Source organism: Vollenhovia emeryi, unplaced genomic scaffold (assembly GCF_000949405.1).
Source record: "Vollenhovia emeryi isolate VEMERY1.0 unplaced genomic scaffold, V.emery_V1.0 DF939128.1, whole genome shotgun sequence".
Lineage (NCBI taxonomy): Eukaryota > Metazoa > Arthropoda > Insecta > Hymenoptera > Formicidae > Vollenhovia > Vollenhovia emeryi.
Genome location: NW_011967238.1, coordinates 2810201 through 2834376, shown reverse-complemented (window position 1 = coordinate 2834376; position 24176 = coordinate 2810201). Strand labels below are relative to the sequence as shown.

The following is a 24176-nucleotide window of genomic DNA, read 5'->3' as shown; positions in this document are numbered from 1 at the left end:
TTAGTGTGCACTCAGTGCGCACTAGTGCAAGCAACTGAATTCGCTGTCATGAACTCACGATGTTTCTTAGAACACAAGGGTATTTTACTTGATAAGGACCTGTGATTTGGTCGAAACGGTGTAGCTTTTTCCTTAATAAATTAATGAACGTTGTTGAAATCCACTTAAATTCACAATGTCCAATAATGCGGTGTCCAATACTAACGTGTCCAATAGTGCGTGTCCAATCGAGCGGTGTCCAATAGTTACGTATCCAAATGGAGATTACCCAGCTCAACGGCGAAACTTATAACAAATACAATCACATTGCGTTCGTCATGTTTTCGCGCTATACATTGATTGTACACCAAAATTTTTAATTTGTAATCAGGTTTAATTGTAATACTTAAACTTTTTTTACGCTGATGAGGACTCTGTGATGTCCGAAACGTTCGCATTTTAATTATTTTATAAATACAGTTCTTACCGTCACCTTAATTTGCTCGTTTGTTTCGGCCTTTTGTTCCCTAATTAATAAATTAATCTCTTGCCAGTTCGGTCGACTATAAGTTTGCAACTTATTTTTATTCATTGGCGACAATAAGCACCACTGCATTATTAACATTTACCTTCTAAAATGCTCTTCATTCCAGACCAGCAGGATATAAATTATCTTGAATTAAGCCAACGGCACACGATACTATTTTTCCTACTGGATTGCTTACGAGAGCCAATCAGGATTTAACTTTGAGTCACCTGATCTAAAACTCTGCATCCTTATTGGTTCTCGTAAACAGTCCAGTAGGAAAAATAGTATCGTGTGCTGTTGGCTTTTGCTTTATTGTTCCCCTTAGGGAACAATAAAACTTTTACAGACTTATACCTAAACTTATTCTAACTTATTCTAATTTATCCTACATATCCTACATTTTAACAATTTAACACGCAAACACTTTATAAGAACTTGATACAAACTATCAATTTTGGTTGTAATAAATGTACAAACATTTTAGTCGATCCGTCTCTGCTGTGCGATTAGATTCGATGCCATGCACGACACGTAATACACGCTGCATGTGTGTACACGCATGTGTTAACGCAACGCGTGTTGTGTGTATGTGTGTGTGTGCGCGCGCGTTACGACGTATGTGTATCGCTCTCTCAGTTCGTATGCACATAAATAAGCTTAGCTTATAAACTGTACGATTACGATTTCAACGAGTGCCGCTTTTTATTCTGGATAAAAGAGTGCGCGCATACGTACAGTTGTTCTCCAGTGGCCATGGTCGCTTATCGCACTCACATTTGCAACGTGTCATAGTTCACGAATTCTTTCCGCAGCCAATCCGTCGTTTATCGAGCGGCTGTGCTCTTGGAATTATACGCGCGACGCCAACTTAAAACGCAAATATTCGTAATACTACGAGGCGCGACACGCGGAAACCTATCATGCGCATGACGAAAACGCAACGGTGAACGCCAGATATTAATCATTAAATCGGAAACGGGCAGAGCCCGTCCGCTTTGCGGCCTGTACTATACGTAACATCGAGAAATAATAACCGAGAGATTATGAAACAAGAGGAATTAGCAACGTATATCGCAAGTGGAATTTGACGTGGGGAATAATGCAGGTTTAAATGCGCGAGACAAGTTCTGGCAACGGCGATCGACGCGAAATATACGCAGGGTGGAACGTGGAGTTTTGAACGATGGCCAACTTGAGCAAAACTTAACGCGACTCCGAGATCAGATTTAATCTATCGCCCACACGAGGCTGGGCGTTTCTAGGCGACCGCTCGTCTCGTTTTCGCCAGCGAGCTTGATCCTTTCATCTCCGCGAGTCAAGCGAGAAAATTGAAAAGCTGTCTGGCGTGATTTCCGACGCGCTTATGCTCTTCGTGTTTTCGCTTATTTCGCGTTTATACAAATAACTAAATCTCGTTGTTCGAGCAAGATACGTAATAACAGCACGAGTATTGGGTCGAAGACAAAATATCACATGGGACACTGGTAAATAGAGACTTGACCCATCTATCTTCTTTCTCTCGTTGTTCTTTATCAGTCCTATGGAACCTCCTTCCCGTCGGCCGTGCCTGTGCATAAAGTACGTGGAAGGAGAGCGCGGAAAGCGAAGGCTACCACAGCCGCGCGGGCGAGCGCGAGGGAAGAAGAGAGACAGAAATGGTCGACGTACATCATTTGGGCGCCGAGAAGTCTGGCGCGACCAAGCCAGGCCAGAGGCACGTCTTTGGTTACGCGACTATTTGGGGCGCCAAGCTGGTGGCCGCGGCGGTGCGACGGGGGGATATCGTGGATGGACGGCGGGGCAAGGGGAGGGCGTAGGTAGGCGTCCGAGCAACGTCCACCGCGTCGAGGAGAGACTCGGGCAGGGCCGAGAATGAGGAGAAAAGAGGGAGGTTGCCGAAGGGGCCTCCGCAAGCCACATTCCAGAAGAACGCGAGTTTTCAAACATGCCTGGCCTGCGTGAATGTAGGTCCATGACCGATCCTATAGTACGCACACAACCATCTCTTACGGTCTCTGCGAGCTGCGAGTTGCACCCGTCCCTCGTCTCGTCTCTCCTACGTCCACCGCTCCAACGATTCCCCCTATGGCACGTCTCTTCCCTCTTAGTGCCTGCTCTATCGCACACAGACAGACGCGTGTACACACGTGCACGTAAGCTCTCCCTTCTTCCTTCTCCGTCAGGCTCTCCCTTTCCTCGTCCCTCGCGCTAACCCGGACGACCAGGCCGACCGAGCTGGCGACACCCTGTCTGGCAAGACCGGCCGGCGGACAAAAGAGGGGGCGCCTGCTACGTTGCCACGTCCTCTATCTTCGTGCTGCGCCTACCTTCGGCCCCAAGGACAAATCCGACGAGCCGTGCCAGCCGTCGAGGCGCACTAGGCGACTGCCGGTCTGCTGCTGTTTCGATGTTTTCCTTATGATACTTGTCGCCGATATTATTCTCCGCGAATACTCTTGTTTGCTAGCTAGAACGCGAAAGACAGGGCGGACGGAATAGATGGATAAAAAATGCAAGCGGTAACATGTGGAGACAGCTACAAAACTATGCGATCGCTCCAACTATGTAATCAAATAAAAAGATTTCGTAAATTATTCGTTAGAGTGCCCAACGTCGTCGCGATGCAATTGATATTATTATCAGTTGCTCATGCGTGGCACAACGACAGGAAGATCTCGGTGTTTCGCGAGCGCAGGTAGTGAAATACTTGAACGATGAGTCGGTCCGCATAACACGAAGGCCGATCCACGCAGAGAGAAGGCAGGTGCCTTCTTGCTGCACAGCGGACGCGTTCAAAAGCAGGCCTGTGATCGCGATGAGCGGACACAAGAATAGCCGCCGTGATTCTTGGAAATAGAGTAGGGTGCCTCTTCAGAGAACCGCGAGAGAAAGAGAGAGAGAGAGAATTCGTCGGCATCCTTGGTTTCTGCCGGTGGCGCGAATCGTGGAAATTTACGAGGCCTCGTCCGCTTCTTTTTATCGGTCTATCTTGCTCACGCGCTCGTTCATCGAAGTATATGCGAGCGTGCGGCTTGCGTCATTGCCTCGCGGGTCTCTCCGCGCGCGCGTTCGTATGCGTTGCGGCCTACGTGCGGCTAAGAAGAGACATGGCAACGGCGCGTGAAGCTAAACATATTAACTGTCGGCTCACGCCACAAAAACAACATGATCTCATTCCACGGCGCATATGCAAGAGGCTATCGTATATACCTCAAAATTTCATTCAAAGGCAGCCTCGACGGCGCGAAAGGAAATAGACGAGAGGAAGGGAAGGAAGAAGAAAAAATAGAAGTGGAATTCCTCTCGTAAAAAAAACATCTTCCACGTACGAACGTGCACATAATAAATAGTTAATGGTACAAATTGAAGGACCACTAGTTTCACAACTAGGGAAAATAATTCCAATTCTACTTTACCGTCGAGTTGTAAGACAGGCGATTTCTAATTCAATAAGCCTAACATTAGCCGTGAGCCATAAGCGTTTTTCCTGGAAGGCAAAATCCCCTCACCCACTAGCCGCTTTAACCGACTGCAAAACTTCCTGCGCTACCGCTGAGTCGGACATGCGTGTGATATTTATATATATATGTGTATATATATATATATTGTAATGTCTATATCGCGACATACGTTCGCGACCTGAAACTACATATCTAGTTTTTCGAGGAACAGATCGTGAAATTGATCGCGATCTGTTTTTCAATTTTATGCGACGTTTACCATTCGTAATGTCAACGGACGTTGCATACGCAACGTAACGAATTATATAAAAAAAAGTGCGGAATGTTGCATTCCGCGTGTGTTCGGCCTCGTGCTTTGAGAAGTCGAACGGAGACAGGATAAGCTTGAAGAGAAAGGCGAACAAAAATCGGGGCTCCATGCTGGCTGCCGCTGCGAACTGCTAAGCGGCACGCAAGCAGGCAGGCAGTCAGACGTTCGCAGCAGACAACATGGCGCCGAGAGCGTCGTCGTCGTCACGCCGGCGTGACGTTTCCCGCGCGCGTCATTAACGGAAGTGAGCCCACAAAATGGCGGAGTTTTACGGCGCTGAGGTGTGAAAGGGAAGAGAGAAAGGAGAGAGGAGGGTGTCTGTGCCTGCGGGCAGTTAGGTAGGCGATCGAGGCAGAATGACGAGAGATCCCGTAGAAAGAGAGGAGGTTAGGTTGGTGGCATAGAGAAAGAAGAATGACTGGTAGCCGCCTTCGGCGGTGGACTAGCGTGCTGTACGAATGGGGCAACGATGTGTCGAGGGGGCGACCATTAGATAGAAAGAGGGAAAACGACGAGAGCGATACGCTGAACGCAGATAGCGCCAAACGAAGTGGCGAGCGGGTGGGGGCACCTAGTGGAAAGGCCGGGAGTGCGAGGAGAGAGGCTCGAAGGAACGAGAGAGCGAGAGATGGCGATAGAGCGGAGGGGAAAGACCAGTGAGAAGCAGCGGCGGTCTCGCCGGTGGGGATGAAAATTAGTTACGGCATCCAAGACCTAAAAGGAACTCAGGCGCCGCACGGTCAGATCGCATCGTGCAATGTTAAGCGTTAAGGTAGTCTCGCGCGTCGTTGACAGTGCCGGTTTCGAAATTTGTAGCAACTGTTACCTACATTATCGTTGTGACTTGGACTCGTGGTCAACGTGACGGCCATTGCTACAGGTGCGAAAAAGTGATATGTGTGTGTGCGTGTGTAATATTGATAAGTAATAAAATCCGCCTTATAACGTGAGTAAGATGATCGGTGAGGACAACTCGGTGAAAATGATTCAGTCAAAGCACCAGCAATCGGTGCATCAGCCACACCAGCAGCAGAATATGCGAAAATCTGTGGGCGTTATGGGCACCAGGCGTATTTTCACAACAGCCTTTAAAATTAAGGTGCTGGACTCCTACAGGCACGACAAAGACTGTAGGCAGAATCAGCGTGCCACCGCGAGAAAATACGGTATTCATCGTCGTCAGATACAGAAATGGCTGCAGTGCGAGGAGCAGCTTAGAAATAGCGTCGAAAATGGGAATACCGGAGCCGTCTCGTCGGCAAGCGCCTCCCCCACGAGCGTTTCCAAATCGGAAAGTGCAGTAACGGAAGCCACGGGGAGTGCCGTGACTCCAGCAACGTCGGCCTTGAACCTCAACCTCGCCAGACAGCACGGCGACGAGCTGGCTACACAGCAAGGGCCCCCACCTTCGCATCCTCCGCATGGCAGTGCACCCTCCTCGCCCCAATATAGCCTTCAGACTACTACCACCGGCACGGTTTTGCCCTCATGTGTAACATCTGTAGGCTATCAAGAATATTCACCGGAAGAACGTTTTCGTTTGTTCGAGGAGAACAGAGCTCGCGTATCGGAGGTTCACGGATACCCGGACACGCAAACGGATCAGGACCGTAATTACTATGTGTTGAACGGAGACGGGCAGCGAGATTCAGAGGTAGCTTCAGCGTTCGCTGGCAGGAATGAGGTGAAGGTATATCAGACTTTGACGAGTTATCGTTCACACCATCGGGAGCATCCTCGATATAACGTGAACGATAATAGCGAACGTAATCATTCGCCGAATCATCATCATTCGCAACATCGAGTGCAAAATTATGGGAATGCCGATTCATTCAACGGGAGTTCGTTCAACATGCTACTAACGCCGTTGATGATAAAGACAGAGCCAGCGAGTCCAGACACAGCGGCGACGCCAGGTCTGTACGAACCGACGGGCTCTCCCAGCGGCCCACGGGCCCCACTCTCGCCGGTATCGCATCGAGGCGCCGATAGCGGTGGTTCTTCGTCGAACGTTCACTTGATTCCTCACGAGCTTGGTTCTTCTCCTGCGAGCCCATACTTGCACGCGCTGCACGCGCTGCACGCGCATGAGCACGCACACACGTGCCCATCGCTGGATTCCGAGAAGCCGATCCCATCGCTCCAGCACGAGCAAGAGAGAGAACCGGAGGAGACTACACGGCATACCGAAGTGAAGAGGGAGGAAAAGGAACAGGAGGAGAGACTCTGCAGGACGTTGATAAAAGAAGAAGTGGACATAGAAGAGACGTGTGACGAGGGGGAAGAAGTAACTGCATTTTCGTGCGTCGATTATCAACGACCACCTGTTGGCGGGTCGTCGCCTGATAGTTCAGGATTGGTAAGCCCTACGTACGATCGCAATGGTTACTCCTTGCCTTCGAGTCCTCGTGATTCTGCCAGCGCTGGGCGATCCAGAAACAGCTTGTCGGATAGTGAGATGGATCCTCTCAATTCCGCCAACAGCTCCAATTTATCTGGCAATTTTACTCGCAGGCGATCTTTCCCCCTGCGTTTTAAACTCGATGTTCTCAATGCCTTCCATCGGGACAAGGATGTAAAGGAAAATCAACGAGCTACCGCGAGAAAATTTGGTATAAATCGTCGACAGGTACAAAAATGGCTGGAACAAGAGTCGGATCTCAGAGATGAGATCGCCCTTCGGGGAGACTCGCGTCAACGGTTGGGTCCTATCCAAGATGTCGCTTCCAACAACGATCAGTGTGACTCACCGTTGGATCTGACGACGTCAAGTTACACATCGTTACAAGTTTCGAATTGTATTTCATTGTTGCGCGGCCGACTCGAGAAGGAACACGAACGATTGCCAGTGCACATTAACGAGGATGGTTTTGTTGCTTTTTTACATCCCCCAAGTTACGAAATCTGGACCGGAGGGGAACCATCCTCTGAGTTAGAAACCTTAACGGTTTGCGGTAATCTATCTTGCTCCGTAGACAGTCATACTACTACGTCGACAACATCTTCTTATCAAGAGTTGTCTTTAAGAGAATCTTTATTGAGAGAATGTTACACGGAGCCTTCGATCAAAACACATTGCTATTCGTCCAGAGCGAACTCCGTGGTTTCTAATTTTTCTGAAGGATGTGAGCAAAGATTTTCACCTTTGAAGAGACAGCATTGCACGCTTCCTTCCTGCTGCGATGCGATGCCGTCGTCGAAGAGATTCTGCGAAAGGTATCCTGAAGTGGACGACCCCTACGATGTACCTCAAGACACGCCTCTTTGTCTCGTAAAACCAAAATTAGCACAAGAACTCTCTCGAACAGAATTGATTACGAAAACGATCAATCAGTCAATCAGTACTTCGAACAATCCTGATGCCATCACTTTCAAGCCTTACCTAGATAATCCCGTGAGTAAACCCGTGAAGAAGTGCGCCGTTCAGCGCGACTTATCTCCTATCAGCAACCATAGTAGCAATAATAATAATTGTCAGCTAATTTGTAACTTCAATGAGGATCAAAGTCGTAATTATGACATCGAGCTTAATCTGCGAGTGCCTGTTTCTTGGGGACCCTCTACAGATGTGTATAGAATTCCCTGTACAGAATTTCCGCGGAATTCATTCTTGCGTCCATCACTTTACATGTAGTTTCTTTTCGGAATTCCTAGCTGTTGATGATTAATCGCTGACTGTGGAAAACCACAGGCTCTTGAAACAACCATCGATCGTAACCATATTTCTTTCATTTCATTCTGTACAGATGTGTTTCTTGAAACATGAAAAGTAACACGATAACGATCGGATTTGCATTACAGTCAATTAGCTTGGGGGTGTAAAAATCGGACTTGCAGGTCTCTCGGGTGAGAATGTACCGGCGAAAGATCGATTGGTGCGTGATCTACTACACGTAGCACACCACGTAAGCACTTATCGTTTCCACGGATCGTCGGTACCGCGCTATACATCGCGATAAAGTCTTAATCGGCCATTGGACGACCCGAGGCGTGGAAGGAGATTATACATAGTCGCGTCCTCGACTGGCGTCTTCTTCTAACTTCACCAGACCTGCTCTTTTCCCCTCTACCATCCTCTCGCGCCACTCAAAAAATTGCGTAGATATCCTGGCGGATCTTTTTCCACCACTTTATCATCGAGATTAGAGACCGGTGGTTATCGGCTAGGCCGTTTAGAGGTCGAATTTGCTTGCTATAATTATAGAATTATGTCAGAAAGCGCAGCCATTGCGTTGCACCGAAAGTAAGTTCGCGGAAAGAAATGTTTGAGCCGAAGTATCATGAAATACAATGATTCTGTTTTTACAGCATAATATGTAACAAGTGTAACAAAACAGGCACAATTTTTAGTTTAACAAATTTTGTTTGTTTTGTTTCTTCTATTGGCATTACGTATTATGCTGTATAGATGCATTGTGCAGACAAAAGCGACACTTTCAGGCCGTGTTTCTTCCATTTTGCCTAGTTTTCTAAGGAAAGCTATCCGCCGTCGGGCGTTGATCGGACGATTTCTTGGTAGCACGCCACCCATAGCTTTCCGCGAACTGGTCGCGCGATCTCATTCGTCACTGGTCGTGAATATGCATTCGATCTGCAGAAATCACTTAATTGCTCAAACAACTTCTTCCATGTGCGCACATATGTGTATGTCACACGCGCGCATATCACTTTATTGTACAATGGAACTTTGTCATTTCCCTTATCTTCGTTTAACAGTTGTTGTCTATTTCTTGCTTTCGTGTTTTCATTGTTCTCTCTTACATGGCCTCCCTGTAAAATATTTGTATATGTAAATATTGGAAGAAACCGATAAGACGAAAGAATTGACATTATTAAAGTCGTTGCATCGAAGATTTCTACGATGTATATATGTATTATAATGTTATTAATTTAATTATAATATAGTAATATAGTTATTACTTTAACGCGTTTAGAGTTTAATCGATTCTTCCGTTTGGGAGAAATGATCTATTTTTGTATGATTCCATCTGAAAGAATGAAGAGAAAACTACGAGATAGATGATAATTCGAAACTAATTACTTTCATCAAAAACACCTCTCGTGCCTTCTTTTTCGATGTAAGACATGATGTGAATCATTTTTATGCATGATAAAGACACATATATTTATACGCTTATAATAACGCATATATTAATATTTTTAGAGGATAATAAATACAGTAGAAAGCGCGAATAAAATTCACTCGTTGTGCACCTCCTCTCTACAAATTAATTTGCCGGATAGTGACGAAAATGGCATGCGATTAGACAAGTATTAATGACAGGAAGTCATTGCATATTTGTTGAACGTAAAACGATGGTGATTAATTTGCTAGTTGACATTAAAAACGAACGAGGTGAGTAAACGGGATTAAAAAGACACGCGCGCGAGGACGGCTTTGAAAAACAAAAAAACACGTGCCTTAAATGTAATATATTAATATTTTACTTTGTATAATTGTGCGTACGAGATATCGTGCGACGGCAACTCATGCGTTGCAAGACAAATCAGTATATGTATATCAATGTATATCATACCATATTGTAGAATATTATTGTTGAACATTGTAGAATATTATATCTGAAATAAATTTAGTGTTTAGCATAGATCGAGGTAGAAGTTATTGTTATAATGATGACTTCATATTATCTATGTACAACTTATATAGTTTAAATTATAAAAGTTTTCTTTGTGTGCATAAGACATCGACAATTGACGTCGAGTAATTCAGACGATAAGAGCGCTATGTATCAGCATCGAGTCAACGTTAAATATCATGTGAACAATAAAAAACGCGCACGGCGAATACTGTCATTTGAAATATTCAAGTGTCTGACAATCAATGATGATACTCTTGTTCAACCATCTCTTCACAGACGCAGAGAAACCGTTTCAGACTTTTTACTGAATATAATTACCTACTTAATTCTTGAACCTTACTTTTTATTCGAAACCGTCTTCGTTTAAGAGAAAAATATTCCAACTGTAAGATTTTCTTTGTTCTTTTATATATTGCGTAGTTCATTTATATGAATGAATTTTTGAAATATTTTTCTTCATAAAATTATTTCTAGCTCTCAAGATTTTTCACTTGTGAAGTTGTTGAGAAAGAGCTGAGATTGTTAATATTAAAAATTTTTTATTTTTTTTATTCTCGCATCGAAAGAGACAGCTGAACAATCGTAACAAGTGTAAGTGAAATAGTCTTATTGTTAATGAACTCGTTCGCAGTGAACTGAGATCGAGATGCATTCGATCCTCGAGTAGATAAGCGACCTTCTTCATGTTTGACTTTGCTGGCGAATTATCAGAGGGGAAGTTTTGTGAATCATCGTTAGTTGATCGTGAAGAAAACTTGTATTTGTAGATTGTAAGAGATATCTTCCTTAGATCGGAAAAAAATATTGTGATATTGATCATAGTGTAACGTGGATTTTCCTCAATTTCCTCGTATCAGCTGATTAAATTATGAAACAATCATATGGCATTTAAAGTAAATGCTGAAAACAGAAGAAATTCTAACAAGTTACGAGATAGTGAATTCACAGAGATCGTTAATATTTTAATTATCGAAGTCAAGGAAATTGATATATCGAGTGAATTTCTAAACAATCAAGCGGTTGCCAGGCGACAAGCAAGAAGGGCAATTTTGTAAATCACTGCTGCAGACAGGGCAGTTACGTTAATGTTTCAATATTCACGCTTAATCGAGCTCATTCATGGTGTGGCATTATCCAACGCGATTGCCCGCGCGATCGCTTCGTACCGAGCTCTAATTTATCGTCTCACAAGTAATAAATTCATGACAAGATAATTACCATAATTACCCCCACGAAGATGTATATCTCGTATCATGTTGTATAAAAAAATATTTCCTCTATATTCTGTCCAATTCGTTTTGTCCGAATAGAAAGAAATATCAATTTTGCTTAACTTTGTTTTAACTTTTCATATTTCGCATTAAATGTACGATAAACATTTGCAACTCATTAATTTATCGTTGCGTGTAATAGAATATATCTCTTTATTATCGTAGAACAATTCGCCAGCCAAGTCCGAGGATCGAAAGGTAGAAAGGTAAAAAGGTGAAACAAGGGGGAAGTGTGTTTTTTGTACCTTGTCCGCGATCGCTAATAGTGGTCAAGGCGGCAGTGTACGATAAAAAAATTTTGATTAGCGTAATTAGTGTAATCGTAAGCCATAATAAGTTACATAATGCCATAATACATTTTATGTAATAAGGATATGACTGACAAATATAATAAGGATATGACGGGCAAAATTTTTGATCGCACGAAAAATAAATCGTCATCGTGGAGTATCTTGTATGTATGTGTGTGTGTGTGTGCGTGCGTGTGTGTATCAGTGTAAGTGTGCACGCGTGCCTGTTTGATTGCGTATGTGTTGGTATGTTGTAGTACGTGCGTCACGTACACACTGCAGCCCACAAGAGTCCGTTAACGAGAGGCATAAAGCGTGTACAAGCAATATTTTTTAAGTGCCTAAAAGGGGGAGTCTCGTGGGCGAGCCCCCGCGCTTTTATAGTCAGTACAACATACAAGCAAATATGTTGTATGCATGATGTTTGCATTGTACGTGTACAAAGAAAATTTACATTTATCATATGCAATACAAGTCGCACATAGTATATATATATACACTGAAAATTATATTTTGATACGGTCAACTTACAATGCGCCTCTAAATTCGTCAGGTGCCTTCGAATTGCTCGTGCCTTGCGGTTCTCGCGTGAGGAGAAATCAAGAACCAAAAGCATATTTATCGTATCATATTTGTGCAAAATTGCGCGGAAATAATGTCCCAGTGTTCTCCTCGCGCACAATATCAGTATTTCAACTATTCCCTATTTATTGCTGTATTGTATCGCGACGACATGAAGATTCACCGACCCCGTAACAGGATCTAGTAGACGGCCCCGTGCGCGCCATCACCTCTAATGCCTTTCCGATCACATCGCAGAAACCTCGGGGTTTCTCCTCTTGTCACACTCTTGCGTGCAATCAATGTAATTCGCACGGCCGAAGACTCCACGATTGCCCGGCGCTGCGTCGCTTATCAACGTGTTATCGTTCGTTTATTAGCACGTACGTGGTCAACGAGTCGAGAAAAAAAAAGAAAGGAAGCCTTCGCCGTGTGGCAGCTCAAAAAAAAACGCGACAGTCGTAGAATCGAACGGTTTATCGACATTTTCATTTTGCAAACGATCACGATAATGTTGTCAATTTTATATTTCATTGCACGCCTTTTTTCTCATTATCGAGCTTCGTCCGAAACGACCACATCCGTCTTTGTGATTTATCGAGAGGAAACGAATGGAAGAATAACAGAGAGAGGGGGAGAGAGAGAGCGTGTGTGTGTGCATGCGTATGTGTGTGTGTGGGGGGGGGGGGGAAGGGGGTACATCCCTGGCAGAGTATCGGAGAGCGAGAGTGAAAATGATCTTAGTGCGAGGAGTGCGAGAGAAAGGCATCGAGATACGAATCCTCTTTTTGTACGTTAAGAAACGCAAGAATAATTGTATTAAATATTGTATTATATACACACATGCCTAGAGATTGTATGAAGCGCGCCAAACAACAGGTAACTGCCCGTTTTGGCACTCGCATTGTTTCGACACGCTTCATACGATATAGAATCTTTAAAATTTGAGAGAAAATATAAGAGATTATTTTAAAAGAATGCTCCTCTGTTATTATTGCACCTATTCATCGCATTAATTTTTTTTACGGTTATCCTCATCCGTTATCGCTTGCGAGTCTTATTATAGAATTGTTCGCCACTACTAATGTGAATTGAAAAACTCTCTGATGACGTGATGATAGAACTGTTAATTTGAGATAAAATATATATAATTTACATGAATAATAAGATACGCTGGTCTACATCTGCCCTAATGCCCCATCGTGATATCCATGTGGAATCCACCACTAATTGGCCCAGTGTGGACACAGACACCTATAAAATGTATAAATAACCTCCAAGATAATAATGTGATTGAAAAGAAGAAAGAATCTAAGCGGTAATTAAGCGAAAAGTGTGCAACAAACTTTTGTTATCCGCGTCATCCAGCCCTAAATAATCGTAAAATCACAGAGAAACCCAATTGCGATAAGATATGTGTATAGATTTATAATTTTTTTCTTAATAGATGAATAAGTACTCGCGAACTTATCGACGAACTTGTCTTTGCGTGGTAAAATGTGTGTTCACGGAATTTCGATCGAATGCATGCGATTAAAGTTTTACTCATTCACCACTATTTGGTCGTAACATCAGCTGAATCAAGGAAATAAACGTAATAACGTTCATAACTCTTGAAAATCTCTCTCAAAACCTCTCAAAATTGATATTTTTGCAAACACTGCGACAACTCATTTATGTCGAAAGTTAATTATCCCGTTTTTGGAGGAAAGTGATATGTGTGGCGGGATACTCTTGGTAGTTTCCACTTCTCTCCAAGAGAGAGGTAGCGTCCGAAAAAACCAGCGGTATCCGTGAGATTTGAACTCGGATCTTCTCGTTCATTTGTTTACCCGAAAAAGTATATCAAATCAATCTTTTGAGATTATTTCGTAGATATGAACCGAATGATAATCGTTAACAGAAAAAAGTTTCTACAAATTTCATTGCAATTTGCAGCAAGTTGAAGCTTGTAATAAGTTGCTACATTTTCCACAAAATTATTAAATGCCGTCGGCCATGCGCGTTATCTGTCATATTAATACGCGACATGCATTAATCTTCCCTGGGACTCCGACAAGCCGTATGTATTTTTTTTTATCTAAAAAGACACGATTTTATCGAATTGCTCGAAGAAAGCGTATTGCACTGCCACATTTGACGCAATAGCTCTTTCTTCTACTGATATGATTCACGAGGCTTCTCTCACGCGATTCAACAAATCTTACAGGCATTTATCTTCTCGCCGAGCGTTTCAGTATAGTTACTACGTGACGCAGTATGAGAGAAAAGTTCCATTCTCTCGTTACATCGATTCACGATCCGGTATTTCCGCTTGGATCATGAAACAACGATGAGTTGGAAAATTTCGTAATGTTACGAATTGACTTTCGCTATTATTCTCGCTTTAACCTCTCGCGGCTTCGAAATTATTTTTATCGCAATATTGATAAACACTACGTCATTTCTATCTTGTAGTAATCAAGGCCATCTGCGAGTCCATTCAGTTAAATTAATTTTGTCCCGCGAACATTCCAATCTTTCGCGTTTTTGTTATGTTAGGAACAGAGGGTACATGAGTTTATTCTATTCTGTACAAATTTTAAAAAGCTCTACATGTGTTGCCGTTCTTTTTCTAGGTAATTAGTAGCAACAGTATACACCGGGAAAACAAAAATATAGCAATAAAATTTATATTATAATAAATATTATATTATAATAAAAGCAAGAAAAGAAGTAAAAGACGTACGTTTTTTTCCCCCCGATTAAGAATCGCGGCGATAAAGGGAGCTCGTAATTTTTATATCTTTAATTAAGGACTTGTTCTTCAACCGAGAGCATTTCCAGCGATTGATCGCGGAGGGACAGGTAGAGGAAGTCGGTTCTCAAGTATAAGAGACACCGAGTTGGAACTTGACTCCTCTTGGCAATTAGCGATTTACGTAATTTCGCGCACGAAGTCTCGCAGACTGCGCTTCCGAGGAAGAACGCGCTCGCTCGCTTCGATATCTCTCGGACGGGGCCCCCGGCTACCCGTCTCACCGCGCGGATTAGAGGCGCGATGGAGATAAGCGCGAGCCAAGTCATGGAGGCTCACGCACATCGGCGCGGTCCCCGTGCACCGATACCCTACGCCGATGTGCCGATTGCATTGTTTCCGTTATCGCGCCCGGCTGGATTGGCGGCTCGCGCAACCGCGCCGCGGCCTCCACGCGTTTCAGCTTCCCGGGCACGCATCGGGCGTTCGAATTCGCGTAAAGCCCGTGTCACGCTACGTATAGCCCGTATCAGACTACGGATTGAGATTGGGATGAGATTGAAATGTGACCAATCATAGTAAAGTTTACTAATCTCAAATTTAGTAACGTTTATTCTAATTGGTCAAATTTCAATCTAATCTCAATCTCAATCCGTAGTCTGATACGGGACTTATTGCAGATCGCGGATCGCAATTCAACCAATCGGGTCCGAGGCTGTCTCGTCTGATTGGCTGAAATGTGATCCGCGATCCGCAATCTCAATCCAATAGCAATCAGCAATACGTAGTGTGACACGGGCTTTAAGCTAGCGCCACACTATGCGCAATTCGTAGTGCGCGATTCGTGATTCGTGATTCACAGGAATTCGTTGGACATTCCTTATTACTTACCACACTATTCGCGACTCGCAGTTTATCATTCGTAATTTGTTATTTGTCGTTTTGTTCGTGTTAACTTGGACAACTTTTAAACTTAATCTGTTATCACAGGATTTGTATCATAGGTCTACAATTAGTCAAGTTTCAATATTAGTAAAAGCAAACCACTATTTTCGTCAAAAAATCGTTCGGCTAGCGAACCACTGCGAATGGCGAATTGCGCACGGCGAATCGACGAATTTTTCCTCCACGCTATTGACGAATCACGAATTGCGTATAGTGTGGTGCTGGCTTAACACGGTAGCGCACGCACGCACGCACGAGGCTTTTGGAGAACGTTCCCTCGCTCCCGTTCGCTCCGTTTCTCGATCCTCGAAGTCGCTCCGTCGTGTAAATCTTTGATTCCACAAACAGTCTCAATCTCGGTTTCCTTTTCAGAGATTTATAACACGCGCGATATAGCTTGTCTCGTACGCGGGAGTTCAAATCGCGAGCGAGCGAGCGACGTGGAATGCGTACCGCACCGTGAATTCCTGCTATGCAAATGCATGATTTATTACCGATGTTTATCGTCGCGAGCCCGGTAACGGGGAATAAAACGCTCACCATTAAAAGGAAAGGAAAATATAGACCGCGAATGACACACGCGCGCGCGCGCGCGCGCCGAGTCTTCGCGGCTAATAGTGATGATGATTGACCAGCAAATGTCACTTATATCCAGTATGGGAGTAATAAAACATTAATGAATTTTATAAATAGTAGAAACGCTCCGGCTCAGATATTAGGAAGGCCTAGGTTCGAATCCTGGAAGAGGTAATACTCATTGTAATAAATTCTTTACAGGTCATTTCTAGAGAATGCTTATTCAGCATTATTATTAAATTGTTTATTAATTCAATTAGGTAGGCTGTTTCGATGTCAACTTCAGGCTGCGTTTCGAGAACGAAAGCTATTGGCGAACGGTTTGCTGTGCTGAAAGATGTATTATTCGCCAAAAACTTATTAGCACTAAGATTCAGCATGATCGGGTTAGGCTTCCGTATTAGGTTTCTATTGTTTATATACAACGGTCGAGTTTACTTATTATTATTATTAATGAATTTATTTTTTAATTGGCCAGCAAGAAAATAAAGAGCCTTAACTAACGTATTGTCCAATTACTTATAGTTGCACTCGCCTTTTAATGGAAAATACTTCGGTATTTCGGTATGACAGAATCCATACGCGAGGTAGCGAATATACTGACAAATAATTCCTCGCTTTGTGTCGCAATAAGCGACCTGGTGCCAATGCACCTGAGCGGGTTGAGCAATCGTTACCGCCACGTGCAGCAGCGAAAAGAACGGATGCTGAGGTTCAGTCTCACAGATCGCTACTTTAACGTCAGCGGGACAATTGATCCCAGCTACGTGTTTATCTCGGAGTTTTCATCGTATAATAAAGTAGAGAGCCTGCGGTCTCTCGTGCGCGTTTTTACAAGTGTCCATCGTTGTTCCAGGACTAACAAAATTAATTTACTCTTCGACTTGAATATTGCACGTCGCGGCGTACATTAATCGGCGGCGCGCGCGTAAAATTAATAGCAGTAATATTAAGTTTTTAGATTTCTATGCACGGAGTCTTGACTCTTGTTTATTAATATTAAGTTTATTGCATAAGCACAGATGCATGAAGCACAGTAGAGAATGCGCGAGCACACATCTGAGACAGAGGTAAAATGATACACGCAAGTGGTGAGGCACCGGCATAACCGCCGGCTGCGAGGTCCATCAGCGATGAGGGAAGGGAAGAAATGAAATGAATATACAATGACGGACAGATATATGACCGGAAATAACAATGAAAATTTTAAATCGCGAGAGGATAACTATGCCCGTTTTCATTACGGCCACCGCGCGCGCGAGCGCGGACCTTGAATCGAAGCGTGACTGTTGCAACGCGCTGATCAACGCCAATAAATGTCACCGTGTAACGCAATTAGGAAGGGTGCAGTGGCACGATAAGAAAAAAATTACTCCGATGGAATGTAACATTCCGTACGTACGGCATTACGGAGATCGAATCGCGACCGATCTCCGCTTTCCCTCGCGGCTTAACGGTTTCTTCGATGCTCGACATCTAAACGGTCTTATGTCCAAGTCCCCAAGTCGGACCGTGGGCGCTATACGTGGTCTCGAGGAGCACCGTCGGGAGTACAATAAGCAGTCGTGTGGCATTTAGATACTCAGCCGCGCTCCCGGAATACCTCTCGCTCCGCTCTCCGACCGGAAATACAAAAGCGCACCGAAAAGACTCTGGCGTCGCTCCAACGCCGTCCGTGCCGGCAGCATCTCTCCGAATCCTCCCTGCGGAGCATCGGGCGAGCGGTGCGGACAAAAGTCTCGGCGATTATTCCCTCGGCCCGACTCGCGCGCCCAGGACCGCGTTTGTCTTTTGCAGGCGAGTCGCGCGGTGGTCGAGACGTGGAGAACCGACGGAGGGAAGTGTGTCATAAAATGAGAAATCGCCGTATTCCCGCGCGGAGCTGGTAAAGCGATCCTGGTAAAACAACGCGCCGTTTGTCAAATACTATTATTACTCGTGGATCTTTCGGCGAACGCGATACCCGACGGCCGCGGTTTCTATGTCCCATATAAAGTGCTTGTTCCCTCTCTCTTCGATTAAATGCGGATTAAACGGTGAATCGGGACCTCCTTCAATTCCGCCAACATTCTCGAGCTTATCGACGAGCCCGTGCAAAATAGATTTCCGATACTTCTGAATCTCGTGCGTGCCGAAATTGTTCGTCCGTCGCATCGTGAAGATATCTCGAGGAGATGTCTCGTCGCGAGAGCAAATTAAACGTATCTAAGGTATTTAGAGATTGTTCTTTTATTTAAGATCGTCTCTTATATAAGTATCTTAAGCCGTTATAAACCAATCAAGGCTGATATTCATAATCAGTCCTTACTTCTTCCAGATCGTCTCAAGGTGAGATTCTGGTCTGGAGCGCTAAAAAATCAGTATTTTTTTTTTAAAACTGTAACTCCAAACAAATTGAAATTTTAGGGGCATTTTTGCAGACACTTAATAAAGAAATATAGATTTTGGTAGGAAGTTTCACGCAGATTTGGCCAAGGTATGCACCTTATCGCACGAAGCGTCTTGTTAATAAGCTGAAGCCGATCCGGTTGTAAATTTTTGATGTCTGATCAACGGACTTGAAAAACATTTCAAGAAAAAGAACGTGTTTCGAGTATTATTTCCTCACACTTATAATATATTTTTGACACTGCTATTCTTAGCATACAGTGATCTTTCCACTTCTTCATAAAAGTCATTGTTCCTCTACGTTGCCTCGACTGATTATGCAAGTTTATTTTGTAGTTTCAGCGCTCTTGACTTTTACAAGTCACTGTTTATCCGCGTAATCAGCAAACATTTACATTGCTGACTTCGTAGCAATTTCATTTCATTGTCTCCGCAATTTTTAAAATAGCAATATTGCTCTCATTACCGTAGCTAAATATTCACAAGATTCGACGAATCTTCAAACTTTCGGGTCACTGTGCAGGTACCTCAGTCTGCGATCGTCGCGTTGAAACTTTCATTATTTTCTAGGACTGTTCGTCTAACAATAAGCATTGTACACACACATAGAAGATTGTGTGTTCTTTGTTTGGTGCCTGGGTGGTCCTTAAACACCATGACGCTCGGATTTTTACCTGGAACGCCTTGCATGTTTTCGCTAAACGGCTTATAACTTCGTCAATACTTTGACTTTCGAAATATAAAGAATATTCTTGTGATATTGTACTATAAAAGTATGCAAAAACATTTTCTTTTCCATCTTTTTTTTTGAAAATTCCAAACTTTTCTTAATAATGTCTCAAGACATTATGCGGTCATCTTAAAACTGCAAATTTAAGCCGGTCTTAAATATAAGAACGAACTATAAATACCGGCCACAGAGCCGTATTAGTATCTTAAGACATCATTCAAGACGATCTTGAAATAAGAACTGACTATGAATAAGGGCCGAGGAACTTGCAATTGCATCGCGACTCGTCACGGACGCGATATCGATTTTTCGAGCTCGGGATTGACGTCATCGCGTTCAAACTACGATGATCGAGGGTTGAGATTACGTGGCGTAATCGCAAGTCGATATGATATGTGAAGATGAAGATAAACAGATCGAGACCGAGTACCGCGAAGAGGTAGAAACAATCTTCAACGTGACATCGAAACGAGCGTCACGTTTGAATAGCAATTCGGTCCGAGGGACCTTCAGGCGCGTAACGCTCATTTTCGCGGTGCTGGCTAATTATAAAGCGCGCTCGCACTCCGAAAGCCTGTCCCCGCGGTACACGTGTTCCCGTTGTCGTACGGCGTGGAAGAAAAAGGATAGGAAGTCTCGCGGAGTCGTGCGTCGTGATTCCTGCAAAGCGGCGAGAAAATCGCCGTTTGCGAAAGACTTAAACCCGTGCATATTTTTATCTCGGCGAGAACTCTCCGTCTTCCTTTTCACTTCTTCAGTTCCTTCCTCGTGTTTTGTCTTCATCGCTGTCGCTCTCATATTACCGTGTTGTTGAACACTGGATGTATCTCTACTGATTTATAATACATGTGTTCAGGCTATGCCAAAGTTTTAGTCTTTTTTTTAATTTTCTTTCATTTACGCATGAGTACCGTATAGTCTTGTTCCGGCTTATTAAAATCCGGCTTATTAAAAACTAGACAGTACCGGATTAATCGAATGTATGGAATATAGGAAATATAAATAAATCTTACATTATTATTTAACATACATGGAACATTTGAAGACACGCGTCCGTCCTTAGAATTTTAACACTTTGTAACTTATATTATTCTTTATAATTATTTCGCGTGGGTTTTAACACGCTGACGAAGATATTGTTATGTCGAATGTCCGTTATTCGATTTAGCTTATGTGATTTTTATTAATTATATATTTATTTATTAGACGTACAAATTAATTCTCGGCTTTTTTTCAACAAATTAAACACTTATTTACGCAATTATTAAACGCATTATTAATCGGTTCAAACTTAAAAGTAATCTCCATTAGCATCTATCTATACATTTTTGTCATCTTTGAGGCAACTGACGAATCCCTTCGCGGAAGGACGGCTGTTTTGTATGGAAGAATTTTCCGACCTCTTAAAGCGTTCTGAAATATGAACCCACCTAATGATGTTGTAGCGATCGGAAGTGAAAATCGGATGGGGCTAGGTCGGGTGAATACGCCGGGTGCGGCAGAACTTCCCAGCCCGAGCGATTCCAAAGACGCCCTTGGTCGTTTTCGCTGTATGCGGCCTGGCGTTGTTGTGCAGCGATATGACATGCCTAGCACCTTTTACCATTGAGGTCTTTTGCGTTCGGTTGCGTTACTTAAACGCTCATCTGTGACCGTTTCACCTGGTTTGAGCAACCCAAAGTACATACAATACCCCTTTGGTTTATGCAGGAGCCACCGTAATAGATGTTTGTCTTTTTACAAAACAATGACCAATCGCAATCAGTTATTTACTTCACACTAGAAGTGACAAAACGCGCGCTTCGCGCGCGCAGTTTGTAGTTGGGCATTATGTATTTTTAAGAATTTGTATACATGCAAAGACGCAATTGTAAGCGCAACGTCAATTTAAAATAAAAAGTAATTTATGACTCACTTATACGATTCGCAACAGCAAAGTTGTACACCGTTAACCATATATGTTAAACTGTAACAATACAAATATGTATATGATTATTATAGACTCATTATGTAAAATCGAAATTATCATATTAAATGTACTTTATATTTTATATTTTTAAAAATAGGTATTTATTAAAACAATTATATAGAATACTGAGAAAGTCTTCCTTATATATAAACTCACAAAATTTTATACGTATGGTTTTGTCTCTAACACTTATTCGAATCCTCGTTCGAATCATTTGAATAAATAAAATAAAAACACAGAACAGATGCTTTCTTTGCACAAGTAGCAAATAATATAAAAATTTAAGACACTTACCTCACCATTTCTGTGCCGTTGCCCGATGCCTCCTGGGCCTGCTCCTCCTCTCAGATTTCCTTGTTGCACTTCACCAAACACTCGCGAAATTCATCGATCGCGCGAAATTTTGGACACTCCCGTACGCGACGTGAAATACCGCGAAACGCACGAAATATTATTGACAAATATCGCGTGACTCTCTATCACAAATTGCTCAAACTGACAACTTGCACTTTTGATTCGGAAGAATGGATAAATCACTTTTGAATTGGTAATGTTACGATGTGCAATAAACGACTTTCTTTACTTCCTGCCCGTTCGAGTTCCGAAGAACGACAGAGCAAATTACAGCGCGAAAGCCGAAGCCGTACAAATTTCTCTCTTTTCCCGAAAATGGAACAGATTACACGAAATCGATAGAATAATTAAAAGCGCGGTGCGTAAACGAGATGTAACCGCGACAAAGTATCACGGTTTACATTCATATCTTAGATGAGTTAGTCTCGTGAATATATACGTTAATAAAGAGCCTCAACATGTAATTCGTTTCTCATTACAAGTTGCAGAAAGTTAATACTTAATCGAGGAACGTTACTTGTTACTGATAAAGGTGTGCAATTCAATAGTGTTTTATCCTCATATTCATCGCGATCGAGTCTTGGAAACCGATAACGCAAAAATAATAACACGCACGGAGCGACTCTCGACACTGCTTGCCGGCTCGACGTTCGGCGAGCGAATGATAGCGCGGCGACCTTCAGGTAAACAATGTACCGCGTAACGTTGTACGATACCGCGCCGATAGAAAAACAGGCAAAAACGAGAAGAAAAACAACGAACGTTGAAAGTTCGTTGTCCCACCTACGAAATTGAAAATACTGTACTTAATATTTTACATTACTTCGTTCCGTGACTGTTACTACGTTTTGCGTATCATTCTGCAGACTTATTGGTATTGATTAAATTAACGACTAATTCTGTTCAACCGAGAAAATGTTTCGTAACAAAAATCGTAGTTACGTAAATTATAATTACTAAGATTAGAGATTTTACCTCAATAGTTGGTGTATACAAATGTATATTTCTAAATTGCAAATCTTCATTTACTACGAATCTAAAAGAGAAGTGAAGCACACCGCGCTTCGAGAAAACCAATTGGCAATGCAGAAAAGAGACCTCAACTGTTCGATATTAACGACATTCACGCTATTAACATCTCTTTTTTTAGAAAGGGATTCGTTGGTCAATTTCTGAAATCTTACCGTCGTCCACGTCCGGATGTCTAAAAATTTTATTGTAGACATCGCGTAGGGGGCCGCAGGGGTTCGCGATAGTATCAAATTATTGGACGTATCGGATGATCGAAGAGCCGGATTACCGAGATTATGCTGTACTATAATTATATTATCGATCTTCAAAATATTTTCTTTTATTATCTATACGCTTTTACCACCTTTCTAGAAAGCTTTGGATTCCATTGTAAAAAAAAAGACATCGGTTTGGAGGCAATGAAATCGTCGAGCCATTTGCACTCATCTCGAAAGTGCTGTCTGTAAAGCAAGCTGCATTGACTGGAATAAATGATAGTTCGAAGACGTTAAGTCAGGTGAGTATGCCGCGGCACAAGAACTTCTCAGTCCAAGAAAATAACAGTGAGCAATGATAAAGCTCTACAGTGACACTGCATTTGTTTAATGTAAAAGCTTTTCGTTGCTCATTGTTAATATCTTCACTGTTATTTTGTAAGTTATGTGCGCCATTAAATTACTAAAATATGGCGTGTCAGATAGTTCGTTACCAACCCTACACAAATACATAAAAGAAAATTATTTAAGTTTAAAATAATTATACCAGAACGCTGAAAAAGAAGAGTAAAACATTTGCATATGCGAAATATTTTTTCTTTCCTCCATTAAAAACTATCCGTATTTGAAAATATTAATATCTTAGTGAATGAATGTCATGGATTCAGAGAACCGCCGCTATCTGGATTTATAATTACAGATGTAAGAGAAACGACGTAAACGTCGTGGAGAAAGTACACATTAAATGCGCGAACAAAATTATACGGGATACATAAATGACCGCCTGTTATGTATCTCCAGAAGTGACCATTGTCTTGAGCCAGGAAGAGATTCGTAAGAGATACCAAGATACCGCGTTGATAATATTTAAGGTAGGAAATAAAAAATCCAATAAACAAAAATCAAATAAACTTGAACAAAGTAAATTTCTGACCGAGAATTTTCTTAATTGCAGGAGGAACAAGGCAGAAAGAAGAAAATCGTTAGTTATCTTAGTTTTGGAAATAGTCGCAGGACAATGGAATATAGTAACAACGGAAACCACCCCGTTGTCGTACGCAAACCTGTAGACTCTGTGATTACACGGAATGCTCACTTAGCCTCACAAATGTCATTAGAAAATCGCAAACCGGGCGAGCGATGCGCGATTACTTAGCGAGTGGAAAATGTTATAATTATTTATTTAATAAACTTAGCTGTTTCCACTAACATTATGGTGTCGATTTCAGATAAATATATACTCGTACATA

The 24176-nt window shown here is 42.7% G+C and overlaps 2 protein-coding genes and 1 pseudogene across 4 annotated transcripts in view; all 3 read left to right on the top strand.

The window, feature by feature from the left end:
- LOC105568680 overlaps nt 1-24174 on the top strand; it is a 26478-nt gene extending 2304 nt beyond the window's left edge. The window contains exons 1-4 of one of the 3 annotated variants that reach the window (XM_012024536.1): nt 17816-18158; nt 23084-23228; nt 23627-23798; nt 23882-24174. In XM_012024536.1, the coding sequence (XP_011879926.1) occupies nt 23703-23798; nt 23882-24082 (297 nt within the window). In that variant the 5' untranslated portion in view covers nt 17816-18158; nt 23084-23228; nt 23627-23702 and the 3' untranslated portion in view covers nt 24083-24174. The other 2 variants (XM_012024537.1, XM_012024535.1) reach the window with 2 other exon arrangements.
- LOC105568723 lies at nt 1982-2920 on the top strand (annotated as a pseudogene).
- Nucleotides 4528-11561, top strand: LOC105568679. Its single transcript, XM_012024534.1, has one exon. The coding sequence runs from the start codon at nt 5235-5237 to the stop codon at nt 7911-7913; it is 2679 nt and encodes an 892-aa protein (XP_011879924.1). The 5' UTR covers nt 4528-5234; the 3' UTR covers nt 7914-11561.
- Nucleotides 24175-24176: the final 2 nt, after the last annotated feature.